Here is a 19,448-nt window from a genome sequence, read left to right as displayed (position 1 = left end):
TTAGTCTGCATCCAGCTCTCCAAATACAAACTTTATGCTTCTTGCTGCATGTTCTACATTAGATGATCCATGAACAGCATTAGACAAAATATCGTGTGCAAACTGAGCCCGAATTGAATCAGGACAGGTCTTCTTTGCCTCTTCTGGATCGATTGGACCCATTAGATTCCTCCACTCTTCCACAGCATTTTCCTTTGATAAGACCATTATCACTGATGGACCCCTGAAAAATCAAAATGAAGAATCTCTTACACTATTCTGATATTTCTGAGATGCAGACTTAACTTTAGTGGTCAAAGGTACCATGAGAGGTTATATTAAGCATTGAACTATCTTAATTTTTTTAAGCTGTCTAGATATTAAAATTTGTGTCTGCATGCTTTGTTTAAGGCAAAATCCCATGTTTGAAAGCCAAAAAGATTATGATGATCAGATATTTGGATTTCAACTTCTTGTCCTAAAGACATTCTCACCCAGTGATTTCTGAAGAAAGTCAATACATACTGTTTTTTATCAGCTATATTAGCAATATCATGAGGAAGATATTTGTCCTGTGTGAGGAGAAAAAGAATCACACTGGAAAGCGGTTCCTTTTTAGGGAAAATCCCAAATAAAACTACCCATAAGTTTGAAAAAAAATGTAAATCTTCCTTTTGAAGAAAGAGTATTCTGTGCTAGAAGCCGATAGACCTGCCAGAAAGAAGGACAGGTGGTAAAATCCTTGCACCAGTTATGGTGTAGCATGTTTTGTTGGCACTGTAGAAAGTGTGATGTCTACTTACATACCTCAGTACTGTAAACCAAGACACTTACTGTGTCATACAATTCACCAAGTCTTCAAAAAAGGGTTTTCCTTCATGATCCTTGTAAAACTGTGCAGCCATTTCACGAGTTAAAGCTTGTTCTTTTACCTTTGAGATGCTAAATCCAGCGTCTTTAACTTTTTGTATAATTTCATCTAGGAGAATAACAAACAAGATCATTTTTGACTGAAATGGTTTAGATGCAAAAAATGCAGATTCCATACATCCAAACTGTAAAAGTTTCAGGAAATACTAGATGCCTTTTTCTAAAAATACCACCAATAGCTATTAGAATCCTTTTTACAGTATCAAACCAAATATGGACAACATAAGAAACACTTCAACTGTCCTCTAAAATAGGCAGAAACCAATGTCACTGTATTATCCATCTTGATGCATATATTAAATTCAGATTTTAATTAACTATGCCAATAGCATTCACTCTTATTTCTCACATTGAGTAGAATGTGGACTGTAGCTGTAATGCTGTGTCAAACATCAGCTGGCCAGCCAAAATCAATGTGGATTGTCACAAGAGGGGAAGATTCACTCACAAAAGCCAATGATGAATTAGCATTAGAAAGACTACCACAATTTTTTAGGATAGAATAGAATGATGCTAAGTAGAGGGTCTAGGTAGAGGATTCTTAAAGGGTGGCAGCAAATATCCTTAGGGCAAGATTCTGAATTGTACATAGTGTTTTTTTATTTTGAAATTTTTCTTCTTATTCCCTTAGACTAACAGTAAGTTAAACCAAGGATGGGAGTGCATTTAACTGAGCAATGACTCCTCTTGAGTCAGTAGAGACAGCTGTCTGAAATAAGTAGTACAAGTTTGGCAAGTATCTCTCCTCTGACTAACAAAGATGCTGGGCAGGTAATCTGCAGAATTGCCTGGCTCTTAAACAGTTTAACTTAGCTAAGAGCTCTATTTCTTAAATTCACCACTATTCTAGGGAAGAAAGACATGTAGGCAGCTTATGCAAAAGAAAAGTCACATTTGAGGTCTTGATCTGAATTATGCAAGCTGTGTAAAAGCATTTCTCTGCACAGAAAATGTACTTCAGAGAATCAGAAGAATGCATTTGATGTAATTTACTGCAGTGTGCATTGCTAATCTTTTGTAGAGATGGTTACATCACTAGATGTAGCCTATGAAAGCCCACTTTCTAAATTCCTTACCTTTATGACTCTTTGCAGCCTCAGGTTTGATTAATGCTAAGGTTTGTTCCTCAGGGAAGAAGAACTCTAGTTCCTTCTGGGCATCGCTAAGTGAAGAACTGCCGTGCAGCTGATTGAGAGGTACATTTTCAATCGCAAATTTTGCACGCAAACTAAGAGTCATTGAAAGAGTGAAGTTACTTAAAAGCATAGCCATTTTGAACTCTGAGCTACAATTATTCTTCACTAGTTTAAATTAGTGTTGATCTGGAAATGTGAAACATGAGCACCCTCCCTCCCAACAGTCATGTTGTCATATTTCCAAGAAGTACCACTTATTTCTTAACGACATAGCACCTTCTGGCAGCAGCAGGTAAGATGATACCATTGCAGTTTACTAGAGCAATGTAGTAAGCAGGAAGAACTAAAGTAAATATTCTACTGATGCAAAGTTTTCAATAAGCTACAAGAAAATCTTTGTGGTATTTCAATAAAAAATAATGGTGGTATTTCAAGGCCCCTCCCCCAATTAAGAATAGGTATTACCAACATTTTTCCTCTGACTCAAGAATTCCCCTTTCACCTCATTGCACTTTTTAAAACTCACTTTTAATTCTAATTTTAATTTTAATTTAATTAGCAGCCATTATATCTCAAAAAATGCTGCACTTCCTATGTGTAATACACTGCTACTTCGAAGAAAATTGCAGAAATGTGTATCTGTTTCCAGATGATGGCACTATAGTTACACCAGTTGGAACGTGGAATGAAGTGAAGAATATGAAAGTAGATTGGAAGCTGTGAATGATGGTTTACTTCTGTGACTATTACCTCTCTGGATTTTCCTTAGCCTCTTCAAGAATCTTTGGGCCTAGTAAATTTCTCCAGTGTGATACAGCATTTTCTCGTGTTAGAGCCAATACAAGAGTTGGACCACTGTACAGGGGGAAAAGTAGCATTAAAAAAAAAAAAAAAAAAAAAAAAAAAACCAACCCAACAACAACAACAACAAAAAAAAAAAAAAAAAAAAAAAAAAAAAACAAAAAAAAAAAAAAACAAACCCCTCTTGGAACTTTTAAGAAGTAATTTGTTTATATACAGCCCAGACTAGGAAAATGAGCCCCAGTATTGGAAGACCTTAAAACTGATCTGATTGATTAAACAGGTACAAGCTGCTGAAACCTTGTGAGGCTTAAATATGAATATAAATTGCAAAGTTATTGTATTTTGTCACAGTGGCAAGACAGAGAAAGACTGATCATGCCCCAGCCATATCGTAACTTCATATGAAGGGAATAACCAAACATGCATATACCCCCAAGGTATCCAGCATACAGCCTAGTCGAAGATTTCAGAGCTCTCCTAAAGACAATCTAAATGCAGCCTTTTCAAAGCAGACCTACACTGTTTTCACTCAAATCAGTGGATTTGGCCACTGAGACATCATACATACAGAAACATGGAGTAGCAAGTAACTTTTAAAAGCTTTTTATTGTTGTACTAGGAAATTATTCCATTATCTGCAGTTATCTGTTCCTGTTTTGTCTTTTACTAAACTTTTAGACACATGTATCTTGCAGCCATGTATTATCCAGGAAGTGTTCAACACCAGGTTGGATGGGACTCTGAGCAACCTATTCAGGTAGAAGGTGTCCCTGCCCATGGCAGGGGGTTGGAACTAGATGAGCAATAATGATCCCTTCCAACTCAAACCATCCTGTGAGTCTATGATTCAATAATTATTTAATGTGAAAAATTCAGTCTTATCTGATTCTATACAGATTCTACAGATTTACATTCTCCTTTCATTCAATGTACCTGGTCATTTGCTCTAGAAGGACCGGGAAGTAGTCTTGACCTACATGCTCTTTGTAAAACAAACGTACTTGTTCCTCAGACAGAATTATTTCTTTCTGCATTGCTATTTGGAAACCATAATCCTGTATCGTTTGCAGGATGGACTCTGTTAAATATATTGAAATAATGCTGAATTACCATCCATTCATTCATTTGCACACTTGTAGAGAAAAGACATGGACTTTTCAATGACAATGTTAAATTTTTTATCTGTGAATTTGTTTCCTAACTAAAGAACATGAAACTAATTTAAAGCCACTGCTAGGAGGCATCACTAATTGCCTGGGCACCCAGAAAACTGATCTTCATTGTCTTTAGACTTTCTCTTGCTTAAAAAACCTCAGTAGGAATTCCTGACAGAGAAATATGATACATTACTACCAGCTAAAGAAGGTCTAAGGAATTTGAATAGGTGGAATGTTTATTTAACAAAGTCTTACAAGACCACATGGGTAAGTAAGCACTATTTGGCACAAGTCAAAGTTACCTACAAAATGTGTAATTACATGAACTACAGAACTGCTGCTATAAGCAACATGCTAGACAAACATAAGGAAAGATCAAAATTGTAGACTTTCAGCTCTCTGCACAAAATTTGCTCAAGTACAGGGATTTTCAAGTTAAAAATAAAAAATACTATCTGAAATATAGGAAGCAATGTAAATACATGACTGAGAAGAAAAAGAAAGTTGTTTGGATCAAGCTTCATGTAATGGGGTAGATTTTTTAATTTATTCTGTAAAAATGCTGTCTGTTTAGAACTGCCTTTGAGCAGCACTGCCTCATGCAGCATAGAACATCTTGGACTGCATATTTTTCCCCTTGCCATTGATCTATTTTGAGCCTGCTATTCAAGAATATTAGCTACTTTATTACGGTGAGAAATCCAGTCCCCTATACTACATTTGAAAATATGAGCTTCTCTGAGAGGTCTTCTAGTGATATTCCATCTACAGAATTTCTTGAAAAATTAACCAAAGGAATAAAATATCATTGACATTTGCATTCTCAATATATGAAAAACATTAACCTTTTAACTTCATTCCAGACAAAGATTACTGCTGGTCTAATGCTGGAGAGATAGTATAACCTAAAAAAGTTTTGTTAATTGAGATAGAAGTCATAATTCAAAATTGAGAGTATTTACATACCCTTGATAGAAAATACAATTATTAACACTTACCTCGCCTTTCCTTCAAGAGACTAGGTCTAATTATAGCCAAAGTTCTTTCAATGTGATGTTCTGCCTCACTTGCATGATAATTTGGGAAAAAGAAGGCAAGCTGTCTGCTGGCATCTTCAACACTGTCTTGCACATCACATATATTTTCCAGACTCTCAGTTTTTGTGAGTCCTGGCAACCTGATGAAAGATTAAGTAATACAGTATTAAAGTCATTGCTTAGTGTTAACAAGCTGACTTTTTGAAGACGTAATTTCTTAAAATTTAGTGAAACGTAAGAATAAAACGCAAAACTAAGTTTTTATTAAATTCAAATTCATGAGTATAGTAACATTTCTGAGAAGAGAATTATTAATCTTCTCAAAAAGTGCCTGATCATGTGCTCTGAAAGAGAAATCTCAGCCAGGCTGCTTTAACGATTCCCGTCTAGCTTATCCAAAATAGTTTCTCTGTTTCATGAGACAGAATTACCATTGACAAGTGTAAAGTGTATAATAAATGATCAATAGAAGTCTTGTGCTTCTTTCATGTGCAGCATGATCATAAAAATGATAGCACTACAGAGTTGTTGATAGCAGAGACATTTCTCATTGTTTCTTCTTGCTTGTTTGTTTAGCTGTGTAAATAAAGTCCCTCTTGGCCACTTGTAGAAAATGTAGAATTCCCCAGCTGTACTAAATTAGTGCAGAAAGGGATGCAGCAGGCATTGACAAAAATGTCAATTACTATAACAAATTCATTTTCTGACAAAGTATTTAAGCTCATGTTGCTTTAAGTAAATATCTTGTCTAAATATAAAACCTGATCCAATATTTGAATTTTTGTGAATACTCTGCTTTCTTAGGCAGTGTATACAACTATCATCCTTAAATTCTCTACAAACCCTTGGCATAGGAGAAAAACACACATTTCAAGATATCATGGTTGTGAACAGCTAATCCTTACAAATTTTTTGGTATCTTGAAGCAGGGTGGGGACATAAATCCCAGGGTGGGGACACAAACCCTTCCCCTTCTCTGCTGGCTTTTACAGTGTTCCCAGGGAGAAGAGCATGCCTCAGGTGTGCCCTGGTTTGCCCTAGGCCATACCTACAGCTTCCCAAGAAACACAGGGGTAAACATGGGAAAGAGTGCAACCTTCACTTGCTCTAGTAGTGCAGGCAGTCCCTTGGCATGGGTGAACTAGAATTGCAAGGACTACATCAGCTTTGAAGTGTATCATTGTTCCTGTTGTTCTGAGAACCCACTGAAGAAGAGCTCAAAGAGATCAATGACCTTGACTTGTCATCTTTAACTAGGAAGCAAGAAATTTTTGAATTCCCACGAGAACTATGGTTGCATCTCTAGTGGTGGGCCTGTGAAGGACTAGGGGACAAACTCTACCTGCCCCCTGGACCTGCACATGTGAGCACATCTGTGTCTGTAGGAACATGACTTGTTTTATGGCATGCTTTGAACACTTTGACTGAATCACAGATGCACATTTTCACTGGTACTTACTTGGCTGTCTCCTCAGGCTCACCAGAGTAACTTGTTTTGCGTAGATCTTTCCAATGAGGAATAGCATCAGTTGCTTCTTTTTTAGTGATTATCAAAACATGGCATGGTCCAGTCATCATGAATTGAACAAATGCATCAAAGTCAGGCTAAAAAACATAATTTCCCCCACTATGAATTGCAGGAACTCTGAGTTTGTCATCAGAAATAAGACAATTATTCTTTTAAAGTAACGGATGCATTACTGGCATTCCAAACTGGCATTCACATGCATTCCTCAGAACTCTGATAGATCGTTTGGGAAATTTTTTGATCAATCATTTGAGACAGTATCAAACATCTAAAAAAGTAAATTGAGATAAAGGAAGTCGTATAACTACTTTAAACAAGAACTAGATGTTCTTCCAGGTTAAAATGGAAATTACAAGAATGAAGAAAATTATCTAAAAATTCAATGTGATCACTTGCTATGCTTGTAGTACAGCATGTAGTGTGATCTAAGAAACTGCAATACAGTTCCATGAATAATTTTTGAAACCAAAAGTCATGTAGTTGGCTATAAATATAGAACACTAAGCTGTTTGCAAGACAATTGTAGGGTTTCCCTTCATGTGCTTTCCTATGTGCTTTTCACTTCAGTTTCAATCCTGTGAAAGTGCATTTCTATCAGAAAAATAACTTTTGAAGCTTGTGGTGTGAGGTTTTTGAATTTGATTTTTTTTATGGTGTTAATTTTTTTTTTTAAGTATGTCACCTTTTTCTTGGGGATATCTGTTCTCCTTTTAAATATTTGGCTAAATCTGCACCAGTCAGCATCATGTCATTTCATATGATAGTTTTTTCCTTTAGTAATACAAGGATGAAGTATTCACATATATGCTTTCAATTCATTGCTTTTCTCTTGCAATTATCTTCATATCTATGCATATTCTTAACCCGTTTCCCAAGATGAACAAACTTGGAAGAAACAGGATGAAGTACAAAAAATGTTCAGTATGATGCATAAAGTGTGTCTTTATACTGTGATACCTTTAAAAGTACTCTTGCTTATGTTAGAAGAATTACCTGTAGCTGTTAATTTTGGCTGTTGTGGATCTTCTTCCTGGGGCTTCATAATTAAAAAGAAACAATTTTTGCTTCCAGTTTAATCTGAAGGTTATCACCTTGAGTGTCCATTCCCTTGTAAAAGGCAGACCCCAGGAGTTCAGCAAGATTGTGGGGTATAAAATCAGGAATAACTTTGTGCATTGAGCACAAAGGAATCAATGTGTTTTAAAAAAAATATTTTTTCTGCTTAAAATTAAACTTAAAGAATAACAAATAATTAGGCTCTCAATATGCATAGGGCTTTCTGGAACCATATAGTTCCTAGCAGTTTTATTATTCTTCTGTCCCAGTTTTGGGACAGGGATCTGCTATGGCATAATAATGTTGTTTCCCACTTTCCACAAGATTTGAAAAGTCATGGCGCAGTCCCAGATGACTGAAAAGATAGGGAGACATTGTATACATCTTTTAAGAGGTTACTAAGGAGGATCCCAGGAACTACTGGCCTATCAGCCTCACCTTCTCTGCCTGGGAAGATCATGGAACAGATCCTCCTAGAAGCTGTGCTAAGGTTCATAGAGAACAAGGAAGTGATTTGGGACAGCCAGCATGGCTTCAACAGGGGCGAGTCCTGCCTGACCAACCTCGTGGCCTTCTACAATGGAGTGACTTCATTGTGGACAAGTCACTTGTCTGGACTTCTGTAAAGCTTTTGACGTGGTACCTCACAACATCTTTCTCTCTGAAGTGGAAAGAAATGGTTTTGGTAGATAAGGAGTCGGTTGCACAGTTGTATCCAGAGGGTAGTGGTCAGAGGCTTGGAGTCCCAATGGACAACAGTGACAGCTGGTGTCCTCCGGGGTTCATACTGGGGGCCAGTGTGGTTTAGTATCTTCTTTAATGACATAGGTGAAGGGTTGAGTGCACATGCAGCAAATTTGCAGATGACACCAAGCTGACACAGCTAAAGGACAGGATGCCATCCAGAGGAACCTGCACAAGGAGGGGGCCCATAAGCACTGACCATTAACAAGACCAAGCACAAGGTGCTGCACCTGCTCAGGACAGCCCTCAGTATAGGCTGGGGGATAAACAGATTGAGAACAGCCCTGGGGAAAAGGACATGGGGGTGCTGGTGGATGAGAGGCTGGACATGAGCCAGGAATGTGTATTTGCTGCCCAGAAAGCCAAACGTGTCCTGGGCTGCATCTAAAGCAGTGGTTAGGGAAGGGATTCTGCCCCTCTGCTCTGCTCTGCTCTGCTCTGCTCTGCTCTTCTTTGCTCTGTGAGACCCCACCTGCAGTGCTGCATCCAGCTCTGGGGTCCCAGCACAGGAGGGACATGGACCTGTTGGAGCAAGTCCAGAGGAGGCCACCAAGGCAATTGAAGGCATGGAGCAGCTCTTCTATGAGGAAAGACTGAGAGAATTGGGATTGTTTGGCCTGCAGAAGAGAAGGCTCTGGGGTCATCTAAGTGCAGCCTTCCAGTACCTGAAGGGAGCCTACAAGAAAGGTGGAGAGGGACTATTTACAAGAGCATGTCATGACAGGACAAGAGAGGATGGCTTTGCATTGAAAGAGAGTAGATTTAGATCAGAAGAAATTCTTTACTGTGAAGGTGGTAAGGAATAGGAATAAGTTGCCCAGAGAAGTTGCAGATGTCTCATCCCTGGAACCAGGTTCAAGGCCAGGCTGGATGGGGCTCTGAGCAACCTGTTCTAGTGGAAAGTGTTGCTGCCTTTGGAATTGGATGATCTTTAAGGTCCCTTCCAGCCCCATCAATTCTATGATTCTATGATTCTATGATATATCAAACATTGTATGCTTTGTTGGTCTTTATTCTTCCCATGTCTGCCTCTATACTTAGCTAGTCTCAAATTTGTCTGCTATTCCCATGAAGAAGAATTTACCTCTTTCAATTCTGCCTCTGTCTAACCAACAACCCCAGCTTTGCTAAAACCAAGATCTTCATGGTATCTTACAAGATGTCCCTGTTACTTCCTTTCTAAACCATAATGCAGCCATCTAGTGATCGCTATCAGTTTTCTTTTTTCTCTCTAACTTAGTAGGAACCATCTCATCTCACTCCTATTCATTTGGAATGCCACAGGAACACCTTCCCACCTTCTCCTTCAGATTAGGCAAACTCTTCCACTGCTCCCTCTAATAATATCAAACAAATTATTTGTCTGCATATAATTCCAGCCTCTGTCTGTCTTACACATATAGCAGAAGGTATAAATATTTGCTAAGCAACTTCATTTTTTGTCTCAGATCCTTCTGAAGAGTTAATTTTAGCTATCACACTGCTGGAAAATATGACCATATCCAGGTGCTTGTTTGCTAGACCACTGTCATTTAATGGTGGTCAGCCTAATTTGATTATTTTCTTGAACTTCACATCTGTCCTTAGCTATTTTTGTCCCCTAATACAGGACAAGGCACAAAAAAGTAGATTTTGGCTGAGATGGTTTCCCTTTCCACATGTGCACATATTTATGTTCAGAACTAACCCATGATAAAATCTGGAAAGAAATAAAAAATGTAATATGTAATATCACTTATTTTCTGGCTTGAAAAATATATGTCAAATAGATACACACTGTCACATAGATGACGCTGGATTTTAGGTTTCTGCCACATTTCAGCATAGTGTAGCCAAGGTCGAGTAATTGCAGAAATAATCTATACAGCACTCTAATTTTCTTTCCTACAAAGGTCACTGCACCTATTATAACACATTTTAAAATCAGTATTTTTTTTTTTTGATAAATAGTGTAATAAATTTAGCTCTATACATTTAGATCCATATAAGGATCATGCACACTTAGATAACAGAAAGAAGAACAAAATCTTCTGGAGGTCAGTTTAAATCTAATTGGAGGTCAGTTTATTGTTGCATTGTGATGTTTATATGAGTCAATGAAAGAAAACGAAGAGAGAATATCTTTCTTTATGTATATTAATTCAGTTCTTCAATATACTTAAAATTTACCATATGGAGTTTTGCAAGCACATCTGGTAACAATTATATATTTTACCTGTTTCTTTCATTTAGGTTTTTAGTTTGTTTTTACCTCTTCCTTATTCCGGGCATAAAATACTCTGATTTGCTCTTCAGTAAGCATTCTCTCCTCATCTGCTTTAATGTCAAATCCTGCATCTTTAATCTGCAATTATTCAGGTATTACTCATGGGCATTTGAAAATGGACACATGCAAGATCATATGTTATTGTAAATCTAAAGATTGATTGGTTTTGGAAACAACCTTAAATTTAAAATTCTCTGAAATATTCAAAATATAACTGCTGTCTTTGCCTAAACTGAACTTCCAGCCTTTCAAAACACTTTACTGAATTTGAGATTACAATACCCCTAAGTAAATGTTTGAGAAAAAATATAGTGCAGTTCAGTGTATGTAGTATATTCATTCAATAGTTTTTAATCCCTTTTATTTCACATTGAATAAACTCCTTTGGATCACTGTGAGTTGTTAACATGCTACTTATGTTGCAAGATATTATAAATTATATTGTAACCATAGTAGTCACATAAGTATGCACTTGTTAGCAGTTGTTGTATTAGGCTAAACTACTTGGCTTTAGGGACAGCAAGTAAAGAAAAATGAAATCTACTTTATGATTTTCTGTTTTAAGCTAGGTTACTGCACCAAATGCAAGCATCTGTGAGTGACACACACGTATGACTTGCGTCAAAGTTCACTGTCCACTGGTATGAGTTTTGTACCATATACAGATATTTCACAAGCAAAGGCAGTATCCAGCCCCAGTACTGATGATACATCAATATTTACCTGCGTACCAGCACTTTGCTCTTTAAAAGCCCCTTCAGTGCTGCTGAGTATTTTCAGCCTGCCCAACAAGGCTGACAGTGGAACTAGTGTTGGAAAACACACCTCATGAGCCAAGTAGCAGCTGCCCTAGCTAAATTGTTTTCAAGCACTCACTGCCTTTTTTTTTTTTTTTTTTTTCCTTTACTGTGTTTCCTTCCTTTCCAGCTAAGGTAGAGTAATTGCAGAAACAGCATATAGCACTCTGATTCCCTTTCCTGCAAAGGTCACTGTCCCTGTCATAACAGTTTTTAAAATTCTTCTCATTTCATCTTGATATATATTGTTATAAGGCTTCTATTTTTTTTTTTTTTTTTTGGCAACAGAAGCAATATGAATCAATGTCTAACCTTGACTGGCATAGAATATTAAAGCAATAATACAAATTTGAATGTCATATTATTTCAGGTAAAAATTATCATGCTTTTATTATCCTTAGCAGAGAAGCTTTATCAGATTCCATTCCAAGGTCTGGGCATAAATTAGGATCTGCTTAACCTTACATTTTGCTATTATGCCTCTTAAATAAATAGAATGAATTAATATTTTAAAATTCTCTCTACCTTCTTTTTAATTTCTTCTACACGTCCTGCTAAGACATCATCAGGTTTTATAATTCCAACTGAATAAGTGAGTACCTCTGAAAAAGGGAAAAAATAATGTGCTAAGTAATACATTTATCAAAATAATGGGAATCATCTTTACTGGGCCTGAAATTTACAGTTAAGCATTTGACTGTAACTCAATCAGATCCCAAAAACTGTAAAAGAATCTAAGATAGTGATAATGGAAACAGCAGACTACTACAGTACTAGAAACACTTAGACAACTGCATGTGTTAAGGAAAATATTACCACCAAATGTTAGTGTAATACAGTGTCTGAGAGATCCCCTAAGCTGAAGCTGAACCTGAGCTAAAGCTCTGTTTTCTGATTTTCTATCATGTTTAAGTTTTGGGGATTAGTGTGAAATCTGTAGATAATTGCTAAATTATAGTACTTTACTTCTAGGTCTCACAGGGTTTATGAGAAAAAATATAGGCTAAAGCTGAGGTCAGGAATGTATCAGTTGAACCACACAATTTAAAAAGAAAACACACCAAAACATGAAGAGGGAGAAAAAGAGACGACATGACTGTGATCTAATGCCTCCTACAGGGGAAAAATAAGCAAGATCAAGAAGAAGAAGAGGATGGAGGAGTTTGTCCCATCTCAGGGTTGTAGAATGGCATTCTCTGCATAGATGAAGCAGTAGGAACATTCAGCCACAGATAATAAAAATAGAAATGATGTAGGTCTCAGCTAATGACAAACCTGAAATAAATCACAGACATGACTTTTAAACAGGATAGTGCTTATTTTTCCATCTTTTTGGAAGCTAATCCTGCTACTGTGGATTTATGTTCTTATTTAAAGCTGTTATTAAATCTAATATAGTGAAAGAGTAACTGAAATAGAAGGCATGCCATTTCTTCACAGATTAACTCTTCCAACCCTTGCAGGTTAGCCCATCTTAGTGTTCCACCTCAACTGAAGTACACAGCTCACACAGGGACTGTGTAGAAGTGACTTTCAGGCCTTAACTTTACACAGGAAAATTCCCTGGCACATATCACTTCGCCTAAGGTCTGAAGGTTTCCAGCGTGGGGGTGAAAATATTGATGATGACAGTCCAATACATTAATTCCTTACAGAAGAAAGCTCAATCATAGCATTTCATTAATGCTACCAAAGGAAGATCTATTAGTGCTAGACATAGACAATTATTAATCAAAAGGCATTTGTTATTTTTCTTTCCCTTAACATTTCTAAAATAAATCCAATATATTTACCCTCCTCTACAGCCTCCTTAGCAGACCCTTCTGAGTCTTCTGGAAAAACGAGTTCTTCTACCTAAGGTAAATGCAAATGGAGTAAAAGGCCACCACCAGTGCAAAAGTGAAGTCACCAAACACAGCCATCACATCTTTATGACACAATTACCTTAATGTAAGAATGAATTTGCTACACTGAAAAACAAGCAATTCTATGAAGGACCTTTGGTCAGTCGGATTTTCCTTAACTGAGTTTCAGTTTGTTAAAAAGCTCTTTTTACTCTAAGTGGAGTTCTTTCATCTCCATTTTAACAAAACAAGCAATGAGACATGATTATTCCCCATGTCTTTGTTTCATATGATGCAGTTCCTAAGTTGTATGTTAAAAATACTTAGCCCTGAAAGAAAAAGGATAACTAAAACATTTATGAGTTGGTGGCATTTTGTCTGTCTCTCCATTTCTTACATTGCTAGGCTAACCTGTAAATTTGTTAAGTTTTTATAAGGTACCATAATGAAAATTTGAGGGTACTGAGGTGAACAAGCAACAAGAGAGGATTAAGTCTGCTACTACTGTGAATTCCAGCTCTGGGATCATTCACAGTTTAGGCTATTGAGGTCAGACTGAGCCATCCTTATGTCCTCATGTTACCTGGAAGTCAGGAGTCAAAGGTGATAGGATTAACTTGTTGAATGGCCTTTGCTTTTTGTCCAGCAAACTGGATTCATTAGGTACAGAGCAATCCCCATGGCTCTGAGCAAACTGATACAGTAAAAGGTGAGACTACCTGTGGCAGGAGAGGTTGGACTAAATGATCTTTAAAAGTATGTTAGAATCCAGATAGTTTTGCTTGATTTCTAAAAACACCCCCGTAATATATATGACTTTGTTGTTAGGACAAAAATACAAAAAATTAAACATTATCTAAATGCTATCATAGACATTTAAAGAAACAGTGTAAGTGTAATAAAAATACACATATATGCTTAAGTATCTGGTTTGTGAGTACCTCAGGACGTTCCTTCTCTCCAGCTGCAATTTCCCTCTCTTCTTGCACTAAATCTGTTACTATCTTAGTTATGAGAGGAGCATTTACACCTTTCACCATTGAAAGAATTTTACCATGCTGTTAAAGAGAAAATAACACTTTCATTGAGTTTTCATCACTCAATTTACACATGTACTTGAATTTTTTTTTTTTTTTTTTTTTTTTTTTTTTTTTTTTTTTTTGCTGATTTTTCCATCTACAGGATCATTTCCTATGTCCACTGAAGGGAATACCTAAGCTACAACTTGCCTCTGCTATTTCAGAATGAAACTTCTGTGCATTTAATTCCTTGCTTCCTTCTTTACCAAGTTTTCCATGCTTGTTTCTAGGCTCAATACTAATAACACAGCTGGAAGCACATGCAAATATGGATTTTACTTGTTCTTAATTTCTGTAAGATGGAGTTTTCCATCTTTTTTCTGTGTGCATGTGTGACTTTTCTGTGCATTCTCTGCCACATTCAGGTGTACAGCAGTGAAGCTAATGGTGAACAAAAATAATGCTAACAGGTCTAGGCAGCATTCAGATTCAAAGTTGAAATTGTCCTGAAAGTATCATTATCTTTGGTCCCTGCTTATAGAAACTCAAATCCTGGCATCCTCAGGTTAAAACCTCACCTCCTCTTAAGTGAGAGTGCTCTACAACTGTGTCCTAGGAGAACCAGCTTTCTGTTTCCATTAGTGGTAGTAATAAATATGTGATTAATTGCTACAGTTCCTCAATTGTGAAAATACAATTTTATTTGTTATCTTAAAAATCTTATAATGCCAGGAAATGTAAACTCTCTTTCTGTGATGAAAAATGTGCATAAAATAATCATTTCAGTGTAACCACGTGTAGGCGCTTTATGTAAGGCAAATTTACCTGGATTTCTCACTAACTACCAAAGCAGTGACTACCACAATTCTTCTGTGGCTGTATGTGTAGCAGCCACAACAAAAATATGCTTGAGAACCACCTGATCCAGGCATGGGAAACAGCTCAAGCAAACAACATCGGATAGTACTATCCTACTAAATGTAAAATGTAAAGATAGGATTTAAAGAGCTTCACATCTATTTTAAATCTGTTGGAAAGTTAAGGCAGAAGTAGGCAACACATTAAAAGAAACTGATGTGATGTACTTACCACACAAAAAAGAAACACAGGTTCGCAGCTGTTCCTAAATGATTTCAGAGTTTTGATGCTGTCAGCCTCTGCCTGAAGTTAGACAAAAAAGATTATTTGCTTACATAAGTGTATATGCATATATTTATATAAAGGAAACCTTTTTACTCACAGGAAAAGCCCGCTCGTACAAATTTTGGTGTTGCAAACTCAGACTTCAGTCCTAAATACAACTAACAGTCCTTAAGGTCATAAAGAGAGAACTGTTTTGGAAACGTGGGATTGTCCTTCCTTTGTATTACAGCAATTAATAATAGAAAAATATCTTCTCTTGATACTATTTTCTCATATAGGCTATAATTACATATCTAAATGAAAAAGTAGCCCGTGTAGTCTTGATGGAAGAGAATATCCAGTGTATTAATTTTTCTGTGAAATGTGGTCAGCTGTATAAAAGCACATGAGATAGCCTGGAAACATAACTCCCTGCCTTTTTCATGGATTAAAAAAAAAATGTGTTTTTCTGAAAAGTTCTTTCATCATGGAATTTTAAGTTTTCACTAATGTGAAAAAGGATGAACTTGGTCAACATCTTGGATAAACTGAGTCTGTGAGACGAATTAATCTACTTTAAATATGAGATATAATGTACTCATATATATATTTCTGATGTAAGTTACTACTACAGTTTTATGATTTTTTAAAAAAATTTCCCCTTTTTTGTTCTGTTAAAAATGAAATACAAGGTAACAAAAAAAAAAAAAAAAAAAAAAAAAAAAACAAACAAACAAACAAACAAAAAAAACCCCAACCAAAACCAAACAAACCAAACCAAACCAAAACAAAACAAATTAAAAAAAGCGCAACGGTTTTTCAGGGATATAAGAATTTTAAATGCAATTGTCCATAGTGCAGAGACCTAAAACTAAAAGTCATATAGTCTGGCTTTTGAATATTTCTGCAATCTCATCAGGGAAAACAAAAGTTGTGGGATATCAGCTGTTTTTTCATTGTAGCTTCTTACATATTTATTGCCATTTATAACCTACTTTTAAACAAAGACTTTTGAGGACATATGCAAGGAAAGCAACCAGGCCAAAATTATGGCAACTCAGTATAAGGACAGTGAAATGAAAGCTCTGCATATGCAGATCAGATATATTTAAATCAAAATGTAAATACAGTCACACACAGGATTTGTGTCCTTACCGAAGCAAAATGTAGCAGGTTGTCTTCACTGAAGTCGATCTTTAGTTTTCTGAATAAATTCTGCACAGCTTTGCAAGGACCACACCAAGCTTGATACACATCTATTACTAAATTTAATAGTTTGGAATTACAAACAGATGACTTGAGGAACTTATAAAATGAGATATTTATGTTTGGGTCGTTGAAACAGCACTGGGGAGGCTGTTTATGTGGATCTTTTGGTCTTCCAGGCAATGAATGTATCATGAACACATCAATGGATTCAGTAGATACATTAGTAGATACATACTATTTAATTTCAATTACTTCTGACATTGGAAACAGAATACAATTTGAGATGATTAATCCAAATAGCAACTTTTCTCTCATATTCCTTTTCCTTTTATTTTCTCTCCTTCTTTTCCCACTGTTACTTTTCATTCTTATCTAGACCTTTATTCTACAGGATTTTCACCTCCCTGAGCCACTACCTATTACTCTCCCTCTGTAGATATGATCCCATTACAGATTTGTTTCTTTTACCAAAAATCAGCTCCTAGGAGACATAGGAGACATAGTTATCGGACTAAGTGAACTGAAAACTAGGAAAAGTGCATGTCATATAACATGCACTTTCTAAAATGCTGCAATAATTACTTAGTCTGTGCAAGATTTTACACACAAAATCTTCCAACTCCCTACCATGGAGAATACCATATTGGAAAGGTATTTTCTAAACATTGGTGTATAGCAGTATATTAAAATAAAATTTAGATAAATAAGATTTTGATAAGTATTTATCATATAAGATACTGTGTATTCGTAATTGTAATATATGATCTTAAAAGTGTTTTCCAACTGAAAGAATTTGTATGATTCAATTACTCTATTATACCTTTATAAATAAATATTAATATTAATATAACCTTTCTTTAAAAGATATGGCACTAGTCTTCTAGATTATCTATTAAAGAAAATATATAAATATGAGAACCTTCACCATATGTCCATATGAACCATATGTCCATGAAAGTTTAAAAAGAAAATATCAGCTGTTATTACCTACTATACCCTTTGTCAGCAGCATTTCATCCCACTGGTTTTGATCGTTTATTATGGTCTGAAACAAAATTAATTAATGTTTTAACATTTTAAAAAGGCAGAAAAAACATCTATTTCCCCCTAAAGTTGTGTAAGTAATTAGGATTTGTACCTGGATTTGGACTTCTTTCTTCTTGCCTGCCATTCCTCTGTGATTATAGAAATAGAATAAAATCCAAAGCACTTATAAAGTTTTTTAAAAGACCATGTGACACACAGAACTGATTTTTATGGTTCACAAAGTATCACTTCCTTCTGATTCCCTTAGCAATTAACTCAACTGAATCCCCTACAATGATGGCAGCTAATCCTCCACTTTGGAATTCTGTGGAGAAACATTCAACATGTTAGCAAAACCCACACGGCACAAGAAACAGAAGAAAATTTAGTATCTTAATCTGTTAGGGTCTTCAAAACTTTTGACCTCAACAATCTTTCAAGCTTATAATCACTCTGCTCAGAATAGCCACAGGCACTTTGATGGGATGACAGCTGCTGTAACACTGGACCATTTCAGAAAAATATTGATTAAAGAGCTTCAGCTCTAATAACATCAAATCACTCTTCCTGTCTGCTGGGATACATAAAAAGCAGTGACATACTTGTGCTTCATAACTAAACTCCCAAACTGAATACTGGTACATTCATCATTCTGTCATTAATATTGTCCTTAATATATTTATGATAGAAAATTAACTGAGAACTGGATAGAACAATGATCTCAGTTAAAGTACATATGTGAACGGGGTTTGACTTTAGCACGAGCAGCTTGTGTTTCTAGAGTTCTTGGTTAAGATGGTGGTCTTTGCCTCAGGGAAAATGACAATGCCGCCATGAATGTGACCTCCCCTGGCACTGTCATTTGAGAAGTCAACCAGCAGATACATCCAGGGATTGAACTATCCTGATACACTCACCAAAGCTGTTCCCTTCAGGTCACAGATTGAGGCATAGAAGTCAATATGAGAGCTCTAACCCCCCATGCTTGTTTCACATTTCATGTAAAATGTTGTTAAGGATTAAAATTCTGAACGCAACCCTTTCTTCAAATCCTTTAAATCAGGTGGTGGTACAAAGCCTGACATTAATTCCTATTCTTAAAAGACTCTAAGGAGACAATGCTGACTAGTGACAGTGGATGCAACTGGGAGATGGAAATATGTCATACTAGCAGGAAATCTTCATCAAAATAACCTTTCATGATTACCTTCTGTCACTGAGCAATGACAACCAATTCCTTGCAAGATCAGTTCTGCAAAACATAACCCAGTACATGAAAATGGTCTATACATCCCAATCGTTCTACACATACTCCCCAAGTAAAAGTATTTAGTCATACACACTCAGATAGCAAAGCAAAGCACCACAGAACAGACACATGCTGCTGCATGAAAATATACAAATGTGCACATTAGTCTGGCATAGTAGCTGTATGTGATAGAAGTGTGAAGATTACACTTGACATCTGTATTTTTAAACAAATTTTTCACGTACCGTTCTCTCAGTAATGCAGCCAGTACTATATTAATTAAATCTGAACAGACAAGCATATTTGCTCCTTTGTGTATGATATAGGCAACATGCTGCTCCAGCCTTGACAAAAGGCATTTTTCTATCCACACTCCATCATGGATATGCAAACTCTGCATCTCTTACTACACTCTTTACAACCAAAACTGCTTCCTTGAACTAGTCAGACATAAAAATAGACCTGGGTACATGCTTAGATACACTGTCAAACTGATATTCAAATACGCAGTCTTTGCAGATAGCCATTCAACATCTTAGCACAAA

At 36.2% G+C, this 19,448-nt stretch overlaps 1 protein-coding gene across 1 annotated transcript; it reads right to left on the bottom strand.

The window, feature by feature from the left end:
* Positions 1-17,799, bottom strand: NME8 (NME/NM23 family member 8). Its single transcript, XM_066327851.1, has 15 exons — positions 17,767-17,799; positions 17,616-17,673; positions 16,575-16,681; positions 15,387-15,458; positions 14,220-14,336; positions 13,228-13,288; positions 11,960-12,036; positions 10,623-10,715; positions 6,503-6,648; positions 5,005-5,183; positions 3,783-3,927; positions 2,796-2,900; positions 1,986-2,137; positions 814-958; positions 1-223 (listed from the first exon to the last, which is right to left on the bottom strand). Exons 1-15 carry the CDS (start codon positions 17,797-17,799, stop codon positions 1-3), a joined length of 1,713 nt encoding a protein of 570 aa, XP_066183948.1.
* Positions 17,800-19,448: the final 1,649 nt, after the last annotated feature.

Source organism: Sylvia atricapilla, chromosome 1 (assembly GCF_009819655.1).
Source record: "Sylvia atricapilla isolate bSylAtr1 chromosome 1, bSylAtr1.pri, whole genome shotgun sequence".
Taxonomy (NCBI): domain Eukaryota; kingdom Metazoa; phylum Chordata; class Aves; order Passeriformes; family Sylviidae; genus Sylvia; species Sylvia atricapilla.
Note: the sequence above shows the minus strand (reverse complement) of the source record. Positions and strands in the feature narration are given on the sequence as shown.